Raw genomic sequence first — 18,659 nt, 5'->3', positions numbered from 1 at the left:
CATTAATTTCAATTCACGTAAACCTCCTATTTCTACATTGATCTGCCCTCAGGCAGCATGAAGCATCTAAACTGAACTGACCTTAACTTATCCAAAGATCATTTTCTTTCAGGTAAAATGAAAATCCTTATTCAAGTGACTCCAGAACTTACATGTGTGAACCAGAAGAGTGCACTACTGAGTCAGGCAAAACATAAATTGAACATAAAATTTTCATCTTTCATTAAAAATTGGAATGCAACATCTATATTTAAACAACTTTATTAACATAATCAAGCAGTGATTAACATTCACATCTATTATGTCACATCATACAAATGTAAATACAAAATTACTACAGTACAATATATATTCTCTGCATGATCCAAAATATTTGGTGGCCCCAAAAACTCTTTAAAATTCAGCAGCTTATCAAAAATTAAAACCATATTCTATTTAAAATGAAGTTCTGTTAGCACATAGGCAGACTTCAAGAAATATCACTCAATTTAGTACAGTTTGAGAGGTTGCAGGAGGATATGTTTGAAGGAAACATTCCAACATTGTGGCAGATACAGAAACATCAGATTTAAAGCTTTCAAGCAAAACTCATACAACCTAAGTTGTCAGCAGAAAGATCCAGTCATCTTTCATTTTAAACTATTTTGTATACTGCATCCAATTTAAAATTTTACAAGCGAATAGTATTAGTAAGTCAGACAATGTACAACATAAGTACCTATTTCTTCCCATGAAAAAAGATAATATTATACTGGAGATTTCAACAGCCAGGTGAACCTGCTTATACTAATCTTTTTTTCTAATTGCTGTCCTCACAAAAAACACCCAGGCCTTCTCAATTTTTTGCTCACCCAAAGTAAGGAAATAGATACCTAAGGCGAAAGTAGCACAATAGAACCAACTTACAGAAAAATGGTACTATATTATAAGCGCTGAATTCTTCGAGATGTGGATTTGGCTTAAAGTATACTGTAACACCACACAGGGATTCATCTTATAGAGCCATTTTAAACTTCCCTCATATAAGTACATTCGAGTGAGTAAGTATCATCATTTTAGCAGAATATACTCGACAAGGCAAGCAACAAGAGTACTCTCCTCAGTTTCCCATTTAAAATAATAATCTAAAACTAGCTTGCTCCAACCATTAAGTGCAAAGAGCAAGCATCAGTGGCAGACAAAACCCAGTTTCTACTGGAGAAGAATACCTAGAAGACTGATGGATGCAAGTCGTTCTGGAGAATGCATACGTCAGTGAAATACACAGCTACTGATCAAGTTTTACTTATTCAAGATGAGGTTACTGGAAATGCTTATGTGATATATAACAAAGATGTATGCAAACTACATCAGCGACTATCTGAGATTGCCATTTACAGCAGTCATTTCACTGTAGAGCTTAACCTTTATCTAAGATAAAAAGTTACTCTTTAAACCCTATATAGAAGCTTTATGCATCTATCACCCTCATGAAAGAGACAGTATTGAAGCAATTAGTGTTAAGTTGCAACTTCTTTCCTTGACAAAATCTGAACCAAACGATTTCCAATATGATGTTGCATTTAAAGCATTCTTCAAGAAATATTTCAGTTGTTTGAATATGGATGCATTCTCCTCAAGGGAAGAATGTTTTTGCACCTTATCTGTTAATACATTCAATATGAATAAAATAGGTGAAGCAAAAGTCATTATTGTCCCACAGTAGAAGGTTAATTTAGAGTAAGTTTAAGACAGAGGAGCTGCCTAAATGAAATACATAAACTGATATAATTAAGACACATTTTTATTAGCATGTGTTCTGAACAAAAAGGGTACAAGAGTATTCACCTGAGATAAAGCTAGTATTTGAATATTTCTAAGTAGCAATGAGTTTCACTTGAGGAAAGCCACTTGAAGTTTTAAAATATACATTTTACTATTATACAATATATGCAGTTTAAGTAACTAAGATTGATGCTAACATAAAAGTCCTAACAAAAAAAAATCACAGTGTGTATCAATATTGTTAGTTACAAAATTTATGCTACTTCATAACTTTTAAAAATTATAATGATTATAAATTTAAACCCATTCTTCTAAAAGTGATCTTTTGAGTACAAGCTTTAAGGAGCAATAAACTAAAGCATAAGAATTAGCTTATTACAATTTAAATATATACATATTAATGGATTTAGAAAATAATCAAGCTTTGGAAAAAATTTACAAAATTGATTATTTTTGCTTGCACTGGTTAAAATAGTGAACTATTATAATCTTTTTCCCTAAATGAAAAGAGCTGTTTCCTGAATGTGTAATGAAAAAAATTTAGTATTGAACTTCACTTAAGACTAATTGAACAGCAATTTAGAACTGCCAAAAAGATGCATTTATAAGGATTTAAAATACACTTTCTGTTACCAACTTAGGTTGATCAGCAGCTTTTGTTCACTCTCAGAATCCTTCAAAAAGGGAAACTCAAAACAGGAAAAAGGCATATATAAAAACAGTAAACACTGACCTCCTGAGGTTCCTACAACAAAAATATTCAAGTAGAAAATCTACACCATTACTTAGCAGCGGCTATTTCTGTAGTTTAGCACACTAACAGCACTTTATTCAGTGTGTAAGGAGCAAATGAAGTAAGCCGTGCTTTTAGCATGCCAAGAGGCAGAAACACTGGAATGTAACAAAAACAAACTCACAATTCTACCAGTATAAACATTCAGTCAACATTCAAGAACTGTCACGACTACACCACAAGAATTAAGATGCTTTTTATATATCCCATGATGCAATAATTGAATTATAACTGTTAATGCTAATTCAGAACTCTTCTTACCTCACATTATACCCTAAATGGCTTCTGCAAATCTCTGCGCTATATTATGCATTAGGAATATGGTTTATTTGCTTTAAAATATACCATGAGAGAACTTACTAATACAAAAGACTATTTTGTCAGTACTGTTTATTTCTGCCTTATTTTAATTATTTTCCTTGCTGTTATACCAGATCAGTTCACATCTGTACAAATACCTATTAAAATACGTATGTACAAAAGTGGCAATCTAAGCTAATCTGAGGTGAGGTGGAGTGGTTTTATTTGGTTAAAAGGGCTTTCTGAAATTTAATAAGTTTGGTTAAACTCAGATTCTAGCTGTTATGCTACAGTATTATTTGGGTAGGTTTTCTATTCTACAAATTTTTTAATGTCATTTCTCTGAAACTCTTCCCTAACATTCAAACACACTCAAAATTAAAGCAAGTTTGGGTCCAAAATATTATCCCACCTTGCTAAATTTTAAAGGTTTGTTTGTTTTTTTTTTTTTCTTGCAGAATTTAGTTTTAAAGTGTTTTTAGTGACTATTTACTAATTTACTTCAGAGTTATTAGTTAAGAAGGAATTTTCTATTTGCTACCAAAGCAATGTAATTTGAAAGCAAGTTATCACATGCAATTTTAACCAAATTGAATAAATACTATCTACTAGCATTACTGAATGTACTTGATACAGTACATGTCCAAACTACTCTTCAGGCATAATCCATTAAAATTTGCAAAGCCAAGAAAAAAAGGGGGGGGGGGCATGTAAAACATGCATGCTATCATGCATAAAAAAAAAATCAAAACTCTTTAAACAGCATTTATAAGTTCACACTCACACAGCTCAAACTTCAGTGCAATGGCTAAATCATTCAACAGTCAAAGAACAGGACCATGCAAAGAAGAGCAAGTTCTTAAAAAAAAAACCAAAAAACAACCAAACAAAAAAACCCCAAAACTGTTATCCAGTATCCATTCTGCAACGCAAAGGTGAGAAACTAAATCTATAAAAAGGCTGTTATGGCTTAATTTTGTTTTGCAGATTAATTATGCAGCACTTGAAAAATGGAAAGGTGTGGCTTCACCTCTGACCAGCAGAGTAAAAAATCTCTCCATTTTCCTTTATCATCATGGGATACTCTTTAGGCAATCTAAATTATTAAAGACTTGCCACTTTCAGATGGACACAAGATCAAGTGTACCAGTTAGGATTTCACATTCACAGTACATAAGAAAATACACATGGAAGGAAAAGTAAAGGGTTAACTTAACAAGGATTTATTCACAGGAATACATGTAAGTAGAGAAAAAAAAACACAACAGAAAAGCTAAACAAATGAAATGAAGAGGATCCAAACCAACTTTCACTCCGTAGCTTTAAACTTGCACCCTTGTGCATTTAACTACATCACAAAGGGCCACCAACATGCGCCGATACAGTGTAGATACCCTGCATTACATCCATTAACTTAAACATCTCTTTAAGATCATGCTTTGAACAAAAAGAAAGCGTAGAAGGTAATATGTTGAGTGGGAATAAACACAAATATAGCAATCATGTCATCAACTTCTACAATTGTCTTTATGTGCCAACTAACATTTATGCAGCCTTTAACGGGTCTTACCATGTAACTCATTTTTAGAGATTCTGATAAAATCACTAGTATATAACCATGCAGAAAGCACATCACACTGACAGCACAGAGGCAAATATTTTGCACAGCTATATCAGCTTTCCACATTGTGCAGGTTACACACAATACAATATCAATCTTATTCTTAACAGATCCTAAAAAGGTATTTCAAGGCCTAATTGTTAACTACAGTACTTTATATCTATACTCTTAATAAAAATAAAATCCACAGAATCTTAAAAAAGGAATTTTAAATGCAGGGCTATATTGAATTGGTAAACTGCAACACAAAACTGGCGCAACATAGGTAAATGTATACCAATTTCACTCTATGTGATGCAAGCATGCTACTTTCCCACTAATTTAAATTACTTCTGATCACTATAAGCCAGAATGCATGCCTGAACCTTAAACTGCACGTTAAGAATAATGCTTTACTCTAGAAATTAAATCTAATGAAGTACAATAATCAAATCATATCCACTACTTTAATTCTCTTTTTAATGTAAAAATTAAGATGTCAATCTTTTCTTTGAAATGTCCCTCCCCTTACCCCAAAAATGAAAGGAGTGACTCATTTGGCAGCTTGCAGGTTGCTTCATTTTGTCCAAGTTAACCTTTATTAATTTACTATGGGGTTTCTATATTGTACACTGCAAGTGCCTGCTCCTAATACAGACACGAGCTGCATTTCAACTGTACTAACTTCATTTGTGTAGTTCTTCATTAACATGCAAATACCTAGGAATCCCATCAAGCAGGATGAAATAATGTAGAAAACCCTTACGTAAAAAAACATAAAAGAAAAAAGAAAGCCTTTTACTATTTGTGACCCCCATTCTTAGGTTTCCTTTATTGTGCGCAAAATAGTTTTCCTCTTTACGTATCCCTATGGTTCAATTATATGGTTCTTATTTTGGTACAATTCCCCACAATATTCCAGAATGTGCTGTTTTGTGACTAGATTCTTTTTTTTTTTCTTCTTCACATCCAGTGCAGAGTTGTAATAGGAGACAGATTTCCACCCACAAAGGCTCCAGATGTTAAAACATTTCCCAACATCGACTTAATACAGTGACGGCAACACCTCCCTCCCGCCCCTCCCAGTAGGGTTGGGACTGTACTGTATTCCCTACTGGTTTACCCTTCCCCCCAGTAAAGGGTAACATTTTCCCTGGGTGCAGAGGCTCCCTCATAGTCTCCCAGACTGAAGGACCTGCAAAAGGAAAAGATAAAAGTATAGTTAAATCTTACCTTGAACCTTAACTGACAGATTGTGTATAAACAAAGAGCTTTTTTGCCTTTTTTAAGCAGTAGGTGCCAACCTTCAACTTAAAAACGAATTTATGCCTAGATTTTCCCTTTTAGGCCTGTTTAAGAAAAGAGCCCATTTATATCATGTACATTATTATTCATGAAACAACAATGTATGCTTTAAAGCTACATTGACAGTTCCACTATTGTCACTAAGCTTAGATTTAAGATAAAAGCAGTCCTATATATTCTAACAAGCTTTTGCATTTTTAGAACAAAATTATGAAATAGTTATGACGTTGAGAAAGAATATTAAACAGATCTGCTACTGACCTAGCAACTTCACTTTTAGGTGAATTAAACAAGATAGCCATAGTGTCCCCTCAGTTTAAACTGAGAATAATGGAGAATTTTATCCTTTAGATTCCTCTTCATTAGGAGGAGAAAACACCCTTATGTCAGCACTAAAATACCCTCATTGATAAATATGTAAATGTTTGAAATTGTTTTATCTTTAATCCATTGTTCAGATCAAACATGTAATTCAAACAGGATTTCTTATGTCACTGACTTTGAAAAAATCTTAGGCTGACTTTTAAGTAGTTGTCCATTCAACAATAAAACAGAATTGAATGATTCACGCCCATAATTTCAGTACAAAAATTCTACAGCAAGTATCAAATTTATATAAAGACTGAATGAATAAACTTAATTCACCCTCATTTTTGGGTAGTATAATAATCTCTTCACAGTATCATACCACTTTACACATGGGAAATTTGTTTCGTACAGTGTGCACAGACAGCATACAAAGCAAGGTATAATAATATAACTATTCTAGAATGCACTATCACTGTTCTTTGCTGAAGTTGAATCATTCTCCACACAGAACTATAACAATTATAAATTGGTACACAAAATGGAACATAGTAATAATAAACACATCAGCCTCCCCAAAACATCAAGTTATACAGTTACAGTAGAGTAACTGATTAGCATAACATCCTTTATTCAGTGCAAACCATCATCTAGTATGTGGTTAGGAGTATATTGGACTTCCCATGGCTAAAGTGTGTTAACAAACTTGCTTTCCTATCCTAGAGGAATATTCCTGACCACATCTGCCATCTACTAATTCATAAGACATAAGGGAGCCTGTGTCTTTAGTATGATGGCTTGAGGATCACATTCACCACTTTGCTTATTAAACCTGAACCGGCACTTTTTTATACCTACACTTCCAACCTTATCTTGATACACTACCGTGCGTATCATACACTCACTTTTTCTTTCTTTCTTTCTCTCTCTCTCTCTCTTTCTGTAAAAATAAAATAATAGAGTCAGACAACTGCTTTTGCTACAGCTACCACCATCTAGGTATACTATCATGCCTTTTATTCCTTCTTATAGGAAGGAAAGATGTCTCATCCAGCGTATCTGAAAAATTCTAGTCTGATTAATTAATTATGTTTCATATAATGCAAACAGGGAGGAAGTCTGTTATACAGCTCTGTTTAGGAAGGAACATTTGTGTGCTTACCTCTAATTATGGGACTGCAGCTACAGTGCATGAGGTTAAACTCCATAGTAAGCTGCAAGGCGCTCTTTTAAGGGAAGAGGAAACTGGTCAGAGAAACGCCTCCAATTCTCATCCCCAACTTGATTTTTAAATCCATGAAGAATCTACAAATGAGGGGGGGGAAGTCAAGATAATCACTAAACAGTAGATGCATGATCATTATTTACTACCAACATATGCAGTAAGCCACAAACTGCTGGATTGTACATCTGTCCATTTGAATTCTCCAATTTAATATTGAAATGCTACTAAGAAACAAAGGAAGTCTAGTAATGTCTTTCTTAACTGAAATGTTTTTTCTTTTAAGGGTGACATGTAGAATATAGCTACCCACACAAATTAGTGTGTGTATACATATTTATATGTATTTTTAATGAGTAAGTTGACTTACAACCTCAAGTTAGGCCATTTCAGAATGCTAAACATTTTATCAATTGGCACAGTTTATATATGTTAAGATTACTGTATTCACATTTCTTTTTCAAAAGTATAATATGTTGTAGGAAGAAAGCTGAGCCAAAACTGCAGCCAGCATCTGACAGAACGAATGCCTGTCAATTTCTAGCACAAATACAAAAGCATCCTGTGAGAGCTCTGTTTTTTCCATGGAACCTGTAAGACAACTGTCACTAAGAAGGAACCTGCTAAAATCTTTTGTATTTTGAAAGAACAGGGATCCACGGTCAGCAGCAGTGAAAAGCCAGTGAGAGAGGAAAAAAAAAATCTACAGGTTTCAGTCTGGACCTGCCAATGTAATAAATTAAATGATACTATCAAAAAGATCTTAGTATGTTAGCCCTGAAATAGCAGGTTAAAAGGCAAACATTAGAAAGAGCAAAAGAAGATCATATGGCTCCTCATCATAGAAAATAATGCCAAGAGAGTCTAAAGTTTTGTTTTCTTTTTTTAAATTCAAGGATACTGAATTGTGGAACACATCCTCACAGAAAAGGCAATGTTAAAGTTAAAGCTCATGGTACCGAGTTTACCCTCAACACAACATTCTCAAGCAGAGCTGTTCTTAAACAGGATGTAGCAATAATGACATTACAGTGTCACCAGTTAACTTACTGTTTTTCTCCCTGAAAGAAACCTTCCACAAGCAGGCTCACCTCTCCTTCCTAACCCGAAGAGTCGGATTAGCCAGCTGGCAAGAAACTATTGAAAATCTAAGAATGTTCAGCTATGACAAAAGGAACACTTTAAAAATAATCTTCCAGTAGAGTTTTTAGCAAATGAGCTTCAGCTACAGTCTTCAGATACCTTGCTTTTATAAAAAGTGATAAAATTCTTAGGATATGTGTCAGATTTCAACATGGCAGCTCATCTACCCATGCTCTTGGAAGCGGTATTTTCTCTCTCAGCTCTAGTGCTAAAAACCAAACCAAACCAAAAAAAGAAACACTGGACAAACCAGTTTTTTTCCATTGTTCCTGAAAGGCATAATTATTGTTGGAAAAACATGGAACTGGACTACAACAATCATGTATTCATGAGGAAGTAATCTAAAAAAGGTGCATGCCATCACTTGAAGAAAGCTTTGTCTCCCTTCTTGCATGGCAAAAAGCACAAAAGAATACACTTCAAAAAGCAAGGATGTCCTTATGTCAAGCGACTAAGAACCACTGTCTAGTTTGAATGCGTTAGATCCCACATGGATAACTTAGAAAGAATCTAAAAAAGAGGAGCCTAGGTTATTGAAGGACCAGTGCAGAAACATACACTGAGACTGCTTTGGACAATCATCACAGACAGCATTCTGGACTTTCGTTTAAGCTTATAAGTATTTGCTGTTCTCTTCTGCTGATGCTAGAATACTCACAGCTGTGCATTTCCTGGACCTGACGTTCCTTTGAAGGAGACCAGCTATCTGAGAGACTAACTAGGACAGTGAGACTTCTGTCTTTGCTCTTAAAGATGGGATACGAAAGTTCTAGCTTCTGTTCTGCTGCTCACACATGGCATTACTTGAAGAAAAAGTGCCAATACCGATCCATGATCCTACTTAGTACTTAGGAATATGATCCATTTTTGCTTTAAGAGGATTATCATGAACTTTTGACATACATTCTACCCAAAACCAAAGATTTCACTTTACAACTTATGAGGGGAGCCACACTGAACTGTAACAGCATCCGTTAATGAAACTGAAAGAAGTTTCTTTTCTTTTTTTTTTTTTTTTTTTTTTTTAATCTAAGACACTAGTGTCAAAACACAATATATCACACACTGGGGTTTTTTTGCTTATTCTACACATGGCAAACAGTCCTTTCATTTAAATTCTATTGACACTTTGTCTAGGGATGTATTCTTGGGTATAACTGTACATCAGTTTCTTGAAACTTGGTCATCCAAGAGGAGTTCTGAGGAGGATTAAGCAATCCCCACAACTTATTTTCAGCAGGAGTAAGAGAAACAGATCAGGATACCATGGTATATTTTTATTGGCAATTTTCTAGATATTTCACCAAAATAAAGTAGGCATCTTAATGGCAAAAAAGTCTTGAACCATACAAATCTCATTTTCTAGAAAAAAATCTTAAACGTGATATAAAACCCCCTGCTCTTCCAAATGCAGGCAAAACATTGTAGGCTGGACATTATGAAAAGCTCTTTGAGGATAATTATTCCTTCAGTTAAGATCTCAAGTGAACTTTTCAATACTGCTAAAAATTTTGGAATAACCCACCCAAATGCATATAAGAAAATATAGGTTAAAAAAAAGACTCAGGATTTTTATGTTGTTTTGTCTGAAAATTTATGACCTTGCAAAGAAGCCTCCATGGCCACAAATACAGTAAGTGCTAACAGTAGAAAGAGAAAGCAAGAAAAAAACAGAGGATCCAAAACAACCACTGTTAGAATATATTCGAAACATTACCTTTTTATATTATTATTATATTATATTATTATTATATTCGAAACATTACCTTACAGAACATGTCTCGGAGATCATCTTTTGGGCTAATCCACGATGCAACAGCATCACAAAAAAAAATAAAGTCCTACAATATTAAACAATCACATAGGTTAGAAATGTCAATTTATAGGTCTGAAAACGCTTGATGTTCATTCTATGAACTATGCAGGGTCTTTGATCCTAATTCACAACTGCTTTTGTGTTTAAGTATTTATTTTCCAGTTAATTCAGACAATAACAGTAAGTTATTGTACGCCTAAATGTTCAGAAACAGAAATAGCTGAGTGTAGGAACAGCTTTGTTTAATCAGGCTTTTGATTTAAATAAAACCACAGTTTAAAAAATCCAGCAACTCTCCCATCCCACACCACACTTGTCTAACATTAATTCTTTCAGTACACATACCAAATTCAAAAACCAATCACCTTAATAACAAGCAACAAACTCAAGACCACAGTCGCAACACTCATTGTCTCACACATTTCCAGTTGGGGAAAAAAGCTGTTGTATTTCTTTAAGCAGAGCCAGAAGTTTTTTCTGGGGCACACAGAATGTTTATCGTACAGGTTCAAAACTAAAGCCTCCCCAAATTCCCTATACTTAGTTCATCTGCTGTCATGCATTACCTCCTACTACACCATTAAAACACCAGTCTTTAATCATCAAGTTGATAACACACATGTTTTTGGGTAGGAACTGAGGGTAATAGCTACAAGAGAAGGAGAGATGGGATAATGAAAACAGTCCTTAATTATCCCCTTCCCTTAAGCTATGTGAAAGAACAAATGGACAGCGAAAGAGGGAAATGCTAAGTACAGAATAAGGCATAAGTGAAGTGAACTGAAAATTTCAAAACATGGTAGAGGCTCAATTCTTGTGTTTCAGGAAGAAGAATTCCAGGCAGAGGAGAGGGAAAATCACCTTCATTTTCCTCTTAGAAAATATTACATTGGTACAGCTTTACTTTGGAGGTGCAGAGACTAAAGAGCAAGTCACGTTCTATTCTTCAGATATACCATTTATTTTAGAGATGCATGTTCCTTGTTACATTGACTATTTAAGCAATATATCCAAAGTTGAAACAGAATCTTCCCTACCCAAGTTTTAAGAATGAAGTGGTTACTGTTTTTGTTCTGTTTCTTGTTTTAAAAGCCTAGGTTGCATCTGGAAAATAGGTTTAAGTATGTCAACTTCTGCCTTATATTTTTGGACAGATCCTGAACAAAACCTGACAGAAGTATCAAAATACAGTTATTTAATCAAAGTTCATTATTTATATATTCTTTGTAAGTAAAAGACAAAAACTGAATTTAACAATACTCTTCTTTCCTTTGCTAGGTGATAATTATTGAAGCATCATGATATGTATCATTTGCCATATAAACATTTTGGCCTCCTTGACCTCAAAATAAAGCTACATCATATACTGCAGGGAATCATGTCAAGCTAAACCTTTTCATACTCCATATACAGCTTTCACTAAATTCCACATGAGTAGAGAAAAGAAGTTAAGATCTGTTCATGTATCTTACTTGGACTACTCCACTGGGGTTGACCGAGATCATGGTACATATTCCGCGGAACGCTGAATCCTTTTCCTCATTGTCTCTTATGTTTCGCAGAGAGGTGCACCTAGCAAGTTGGAGAACAAAACTTAGCTAACTCTATTACTTTTTCTTCAATCAAGTCAGAACTAGATGACAGTATTTGATGGAATAAGTCACACTGATAAGATGATCTGAACACTATTTTAAACACCTAGAAAAACACTTGTTGCACAGAGTCTTTACTAGCATATTCCCATTGGGCATCATCTCCAGAATCTTGTTCTCCTGTTGCACTATATACAGTTAGAAAGTGTGACCTGTATTCCATTAAATACAAAAGAAACATGTATCTGAAATATTTATAGAAACTATCATTATTAGAAGCGGAACATATAATACTATCACAGTATGAATTATGTCAGATACCACTTACAGAACAGTTATTTAACTTTTACAGCAGCAAGCAAGCTATTTTATACATAACAAATCTATAAACATATACTCCTTACAGCAATTCAAGCCTCACACTGAATTTTAAATAAAGTAATGCACGGTTTAAATTTTACAGTATTTGCATGCATTGTATTATCATTCTGGTGGATTTTAAAATGCTCTTTCATAGTCAAGCTTTAACACAGCAAGCATGTGACAATCTTATCCCATGCATAAATTAGTCGTTAGCCACAACATAAAGAATACATGACGGTGCTACTAAAAACTCACAAACCTGATAGGACAAGATTAGTCACATGGTTGGCAATGATTAAGGATTGAGATTTTTGTAACCAACTGAAAATATATCTAAAAGTGAGATAGAGAGAAGAAAGAAAGAAAGAGAGTGAAGAAAAATGAATTAAAAAAAAAGATTGAATAATACACACCAGGGTCTTATAAACTGCTGTAGCATGGGGGCCACCTCTTGAGGACAAACGTAACCAAGACGACCAATTGTTATTGCTAAGGTAACGCAATCACGGTTATACACCACCAAACGCCAACCAAGACATGAGCAAATGAGGGGGGAGGAGAAAAAATAAAGAAAAAACAACAAATAACTCAGAAACAGAAACCAACAGAATCTGTGTATGATAATAAACATAAGATTTCACCAGTGCTGTTTATTACCACCCCCTAAATAAGAGGCAGCAACATATATGGTATACTCTCCAGGGTAAAAGAAAAATTAAAGAAGTAAATGAGAGAACACCAAAAACACAATTTAAAATCCAAAGGCTTTCTGATGTAAGCAGTCATTCTGCCCTCGTCAGAGTAATCTCTTACAGTAAATTTACCTACCATACATTTCGAAGTTTTTATTCAAATGTACTATTATGTATACTCTCGATAAAAAGGAATTAACCATTTTCAGTTTTAGTATCAAGTATTCTAAACATTTTATTTTTTTCAATATTTAGAATTCAAGATTTTAATAGATCTACTCTATCAGTAAAAATACCTTTATAAATAGTTTTACATGGAAAATATTGTGGTTTATTGTATCTAAAAATGCTAAATAGATTAAACATTTCTCAAAGAGCACCCAATACTTTTCTTCTTCATAATCTCATAGAGAATTTAATTTAAAGTGACTGCAGATTAATTCTTTAATCCCAATATTTCTCCTGTTCACAAAAGGCTCTCTCACAGAAGTCATATAAGAATCTGACTTCTGATGCCAAGGCATAAGGACACATGAAAAGCAAAATTGCTTCATCAGATGATTAGGTAGTTCGGTCCTTTGTTCTGAGGGACAGTCTGAAGAAAATATCATCATGCAAATGTGTTTTAATGGTGTTTGCTCAACTCACGAAAGATTAATCTTTAGAAAAAGGAGAGGGTGGGGAATAATGTATCAGGATTACTTGAAGCAAAATACATGAATAATACTAAAATCCAGCAGATTTATATGAAGCAGAGAAAGGAAACCTATGTTCAAGGGACATACTATGCAACACTCTAATTAACAGGCATTTGTGAACAGTTTCATGAAACATGCAATAAAGCAGATGATGCTTTCTCCAATAAAAGTTTGGTGTAGGATATACTAGCAGTTCGAAACGTACTCATTCCATGAAAGCCGCAACTCACTGGTAATGTACTGTTTTGCCCTGTTGTTACTCAATTTCAATATGCAGTGTCTAAAATTTTTGGCAGATCTAACTTATAAAACTGCATTTGAAGTGCTACTTTCAAATGAAAATACACTTTTAAGTTTTATTTGCAAGTTCTCACAGCTACAGTCTGTACAAGGAATAGTAATCTCTGTCAAAGCTCAACTTTTTGGCATGTACTGGTTATTTTCTATGCAATTATTTTTACTTAAGGTGGTCTCATGTTTCCACAGAAGTGTTTTCATAGCTCATTACATAGCAAGCTAAAGCAGGAAAAAGTAATATTCTTGCACATACTAGTGGCATGAGCACAATATCCCACAACAAACTTATTGTAAGTACACCACACTCAACATTTATTTGCAGTTATGCATCCACATTTAAACTAACTATTAAAGAGAATTAAAAAAAAAAAAAGTCAGTGTTTGGATGCTTCCAAAAATTCTCTAACAATGATGGAAGCAAACATTTAAGTACTGGATACGTCTCAGTCACAGGTATTACACATCCATCAGTGAAGAGGAAGGGGGTCAGGGCAGGGGCGGGGGGAAAGAAAATTTATATTGCTATAGTATTCCATGGTATATTTCACAACAAGTAGGTATTTGCTCCAAAAATATCTTTGCAAAAAGTAGTACCTATAATATGCCAGACAACTAGGTAATTTTTCCTTCAAGTTCACCTTCCATACTAAATGGGGAAGGGGAGGGGGGCAGAGAAAGTGCAGCTTTTCAGTTTAGAGAATACTGAAGGAAAAACATGCATTGAAAATCTCTCTCCAATTTATATCTTGCTTAGCTCAAAAAATATAACTGTAGCACTGAATTTGCATAATTTTCAATCATTTCAGGTATAATGACTAAACTGTCATTTTCTTACAAGACCGTTTTTATATAGAAAAAAAAAAGATTCTCAATTAGTAAAATAGTAAACCAGAAATCTGTCCAATTATTAATAAAGTTTTGCTGAAGTATGGAAGGTGCTCTTCATACCAGAACGTTCCCTCTATAAATGCAAAAGAAACAAGCCTCAGACATTCTGATTCAGTAAGGCATTTGGGAATTTTTCCCAATTTGGAACACAAAGCTGTGGGCCAGAACATAAAACATGCATGCCATTATTAGAATTCTTTTCAGAAATTTGTTATTAAGTGACCAGGTAATAGATGTTATACATAATTTCAGTTATGTTGTGGTAAAACTGCCATCACAGATCTAGATTTTTGTGCATGATATCACGAGTTAATCTTAAAAAAAAAAAAAAAAGAGTGCATTTTTTGTAAATTCAGAGTTCATTATTTGTTTTATATATGCCAATTACATTTGTTTCAAACACTAGACATATATATACAGTACACGTGTAAGAACATGCATATATTAAAATCAGTGTGGACTAAGTCTTTAAGTGTTACTGCATACATTTGTCATATTCAATACATAAAGAAAACTGAAAGAATAATTAAACAAATGATAAATAAATATAAATGTTATAAAAGTGAGAAAGCAGTAACTTTAAGAATCTAGATATATGATAGATGGTTTGGCTGCCAGACTGAGACTTGTAAGAGCTTCTGCAAAACAGAGTTGCTTTTGCTTATAAAAGCCAAATACATAGCAATAAAATCAGTTCTGGTGTGGTTCCCCTATGCAATTTTTTAAATCATTATAAAAAAAACTCTAATTCCCTTCACCATGTATGGTGCAGTTTTTGGGTACCTGTATTCTCTAACAACGTCTTTGGTGTGTTGGGTCTGTTAATTATTTCTACAAGCTGGTGCAACACCATTGGAATATAAGGCTGCATCTCTATACCTGAAACAGCCAGAAAAAAAACAAAGATTCAGAAGAAAATGACCATTAATATACATAATCTAAATAGATCTGCTACATTGAACTTACTAACAAGGACAAGAATCTCAAATTTAATTTAAATTTTAACATGAAAGCATCAAAAAAAAAACCCCCAAACTACCCAGACAAACCATGCTAAATGTGCGAAGATTCAAAGAAAAAAATAAATCTTACCCATCTGAATGGAGATTTCTCCAATTGCCCAGGTGGCATTGTTACACACAGAAATGAATTCGGGGTTTAGGTTGGTTCCCAAAATGGGCATGAAATCAGCTAGAAAGAACAACATTTTAAAATCTTATCACACAATACAACCACCTTGTCCTATTACTGTATGATCACGGCGGGGGTGGGGGTGGGGGAGGGGGGAAGAAGTTTTCTAAAAAAATCATGTAAGCCTACTTAAATGCTTGGAAAGTGTTACACATGAATTAATAAGAGTTATATTTCTGTTATATATCAGATTAACCTGGATTTTAGAACCTAAGCAGATCAATGCGAATCTTTCCAAATTATCATTTTAAAATGTTTCTAATAGGCTTTATCTTTATGTAACTCTAGAAACCTTTTTTCTCCCCTTCCTTTGCTGGGGCCAGGGGAGAGAAGGGAAGAGGGAAGAAGAAGAAAACACAGCTACAAGTACTTGTAGTTTTATAACATAGTTGAACAACCCTCAAATCACCTGGATAGCTCTGTATTCAGCTATGCTTGAAAAAACAATGAAGCCTAGAAGGCAATCAGGTCCTTGATTAAATTTTAAGAAAAAATTTAGTCACAAAGGTAGATTATAACATCTGCCAAATAAATTTTAAATTCCAAGCCTACCCAAGCATTCATTTGGCAAGTTAAGAGTATCTCAAGAGTATCTGCGGGAAGAGACAGCAAATATCATGGAAATGTATAACTCATGCTACTTCCCCACTGAAATTAAAAACAAAGCAAAAAAACAAACCAAAACCTACCCTCTCGCCAAGTTTTCTAATTTTTATATATATATATAAAATTTTATGTAACAATATGTAGTAGAACAAAAAAAGCTATAAATTCAAGAATTTATCAAAGCAAGAAACTATTCTAATTGAAGTCTAAGTACACCTGTTTTGCTGTATTCCAGCACAACAGGTAGCTTGTTACATTATAAAAATCAAGGACTAAAATGAACTTTTGCACTGTCTACAAAAATAAGAACGTCTTTTAAACATGCAATTCGAAGAAGAAAAGACTACAGACCCTTACTGATAAAGGAAAATGAAAACTTACACCACCATGAAAAGGCAACCCACAGAAAAAGGAGCTGAACAATGGCTAAACCCGTCTCTTATCAGTTTGTAAAACAAGTTAATTGTTTAATATGTAAAAGAAACATACCGATGCAAGGCTTAACATGCTGAAAACACGCCTTTGTCAGATCACCTAACAATGCAAAAGAACTTTGCCGTACCTCAGGCATTTTATCCTAAAGAGAGGAAGAAAAAAATGACAATTCTAGAAGTGTTTCTGATTCTTTTAAGAAAGAAAATCCTTGGATCAAACAGGTTACTCATCTCACCTGCATACACTGGTACATTAGTGTCAGGATATTGCTGCGAGCCACCAGCTGTTCAATGTTGCCTCCAAGTCCTTCAGCTAAACCACTGAGTAAATCAAGAGCCACAATCATGAAATCTTTATCTGGAGCCTCATATTGGTCTGGCTGAGCATTATGCAACTGCAACAAGTAAGTACGCATTTTCAAACTGAGTATTAGATTTTCTCAGGGTTATGCATAAAAAAAAGTTTCAGAATTGCAGCTTTATTTAAATATTCAATGGTTATACTACAAATCTCCCTGCAAACCTGTAACTTTACATAGATAATATATTGCTTTAAGGACATCTTCTGAAAACATTGGAATAGCAATAGAAAAATACCATGGCTTGTGCAAGGGTCTTCTGCACCAGATTTACGCAACGCTGGTACACAGGTTCACAGTATGGAAGAAAGCCAGATTGCAAGGCAGTAGCAACTGACGACAGGCACTAGAATTAAAAAAAGAAAAGAGATAAAACGGTCACTACCTTTCCTCACATCCCTGAAATACCTTTTACTTGGGAGAGGTAAATTAAAAGATATTAGCATTTTAAGTATACCCGCCATGTAGCTGATTAAGTAAACACAACCTAGAAAGGCAGTACCAATCAGCTGAGCCAAGGCAATTGTCAGCAAGTTATTACTCTCTCCTACGTATACCAGTTGAGAAAATTTCTCAGCAGTAGCACCTTCTCAGAGGTAGCCAAGAAAGTGCATAGAAAACCAGTTATGATAATTCAGCCAGCACTTAACACTAAGCTTTTATATCTTGACCATGCACAAGCCTTAACGTTACCTAAGGGTTACGAAACTCATTTTTTTAAGGTGCTTTCCTGCTTCACGCTTGGAAAGTACAGAGAATAGATTATATGGTCTGGTTAATACCTTCAGCTCGTCTGACAATAGTTTTAATGGAGGGATGAAGGGAGAGCAAGGAGAGAGAAGAGAAGAATAAAAGGGGGATGGAACATTTCTTTTTTTTTTTCCTAAAAGAATCCCATCAAAGAAAACACTCCAGAATGGCAGGAAAAAATCTGAAAGATTTCTGCTAAACCTAATGCCATTTCCTCAGACACAAGATTTTCTTACTACAGTCAGAATATTGTCTCCATAATGGGAAATACCTAACACTGTCAGCTTTTATAGTCATTTTTCCTAGCAGGAGCATCTTCAGTAGAAAGTGTAATTCCTAAAAGAAGTTGATAAAAAATATTCAAATTTTAACATTTACCTCTAATAAAGGGAAGAGATCTTTATCTTCATCCTTCAACATGTTCCACTTCTGGATTAATGGAGGCATTAGCATCTGAATATATTCCTGTTTAGGATGAAAATGCATCAGCTGCTGAAACACTTCACTGCATACTATTTTATTTCAAAGCTAGAAAATGGA

The 18,659-nt window shown here is 34.2% G+C and overlaps 1 protein-coding gene across 2 annotated transcripts in view; it reads right to left on the bottom strand.

Annotated features, from left to right (window-relative positions):
- Positions 1 to 245: 245 nt before the first annotated feature.
- TNPO1 (transportin 1) overlaps positions 246 to 18,659 on the bottom strand; it is a 61,573-nt gene continuing 43,159 nt past the window's right edge. The window contains exons 15-25 of one of the 2 annotated variants that reach the window (XM_075136467.1): positions 18,498 to 18,584; positions 17,608 to 17,715; positions 17,247 to 17,405; positions 17,066 to 17,153; positions 15,872 to 15,970; positions 15,563 to 15,658; positions 12,618 to 12,693; positions 11,722 to 11,821; positions 10,200 to 10,274; positions 7,231 to 7,373; positions 246 to 5,652 (exon numbers count right to left, since the gene is read on the bottom strand). In XM_075136467.1, coding sequence (XP_074992568.1) covers positions 7,266 to 7,373; positions 10,200 to 10,274; positions 11,722 to 11,821; positions 12,618 to 12,693; positions 15,563 to 15,658; positions 15,872 to 15,970; positions 17,066 to 17,153; positions 17,247 to 17,405; positions 17,608 to 17,715; positions 18,498 to 18,584 — 996 coding nt within the window. In that variant the 3' untranslated portion in view covers positions 246 to 5,652; positions 7,231 to 7,265. The remainder of the gene's footprint in view (positions 5,653 to 7,230; positions 7,374 to 10,199; positions 10,275 to 11,721; positions 11,822 to 12,617; positions 12,694 to 15,562; positions 15,659 to 15,871; positions 15,971 to 17,065; positions 17,154 to 17,246; positions 17,406 to 17,607; positions 17,716 to 18,497; positions 18,585 to 18,659) is intronic. The other variant, XR_012670841.1, reaches the window with a different exon arrangement.

This window comes from Calonectris borealis, chromosome Z (assembly GCF_964195595.1).
Source record: "Calonectris borealis chromosome Z, bCalBor7.hap1.2, whole genome shotgun sequence".
NCBI classification, from domain to species: Eukaryota; Metazoa; Chordata; class Aves; order Procellariiformes; family Procellariidae; genus Calonectris; species Calonectris borealis.
This window is presented reverse-complemented; position numbering and strand designations above follow the sequence as displayed.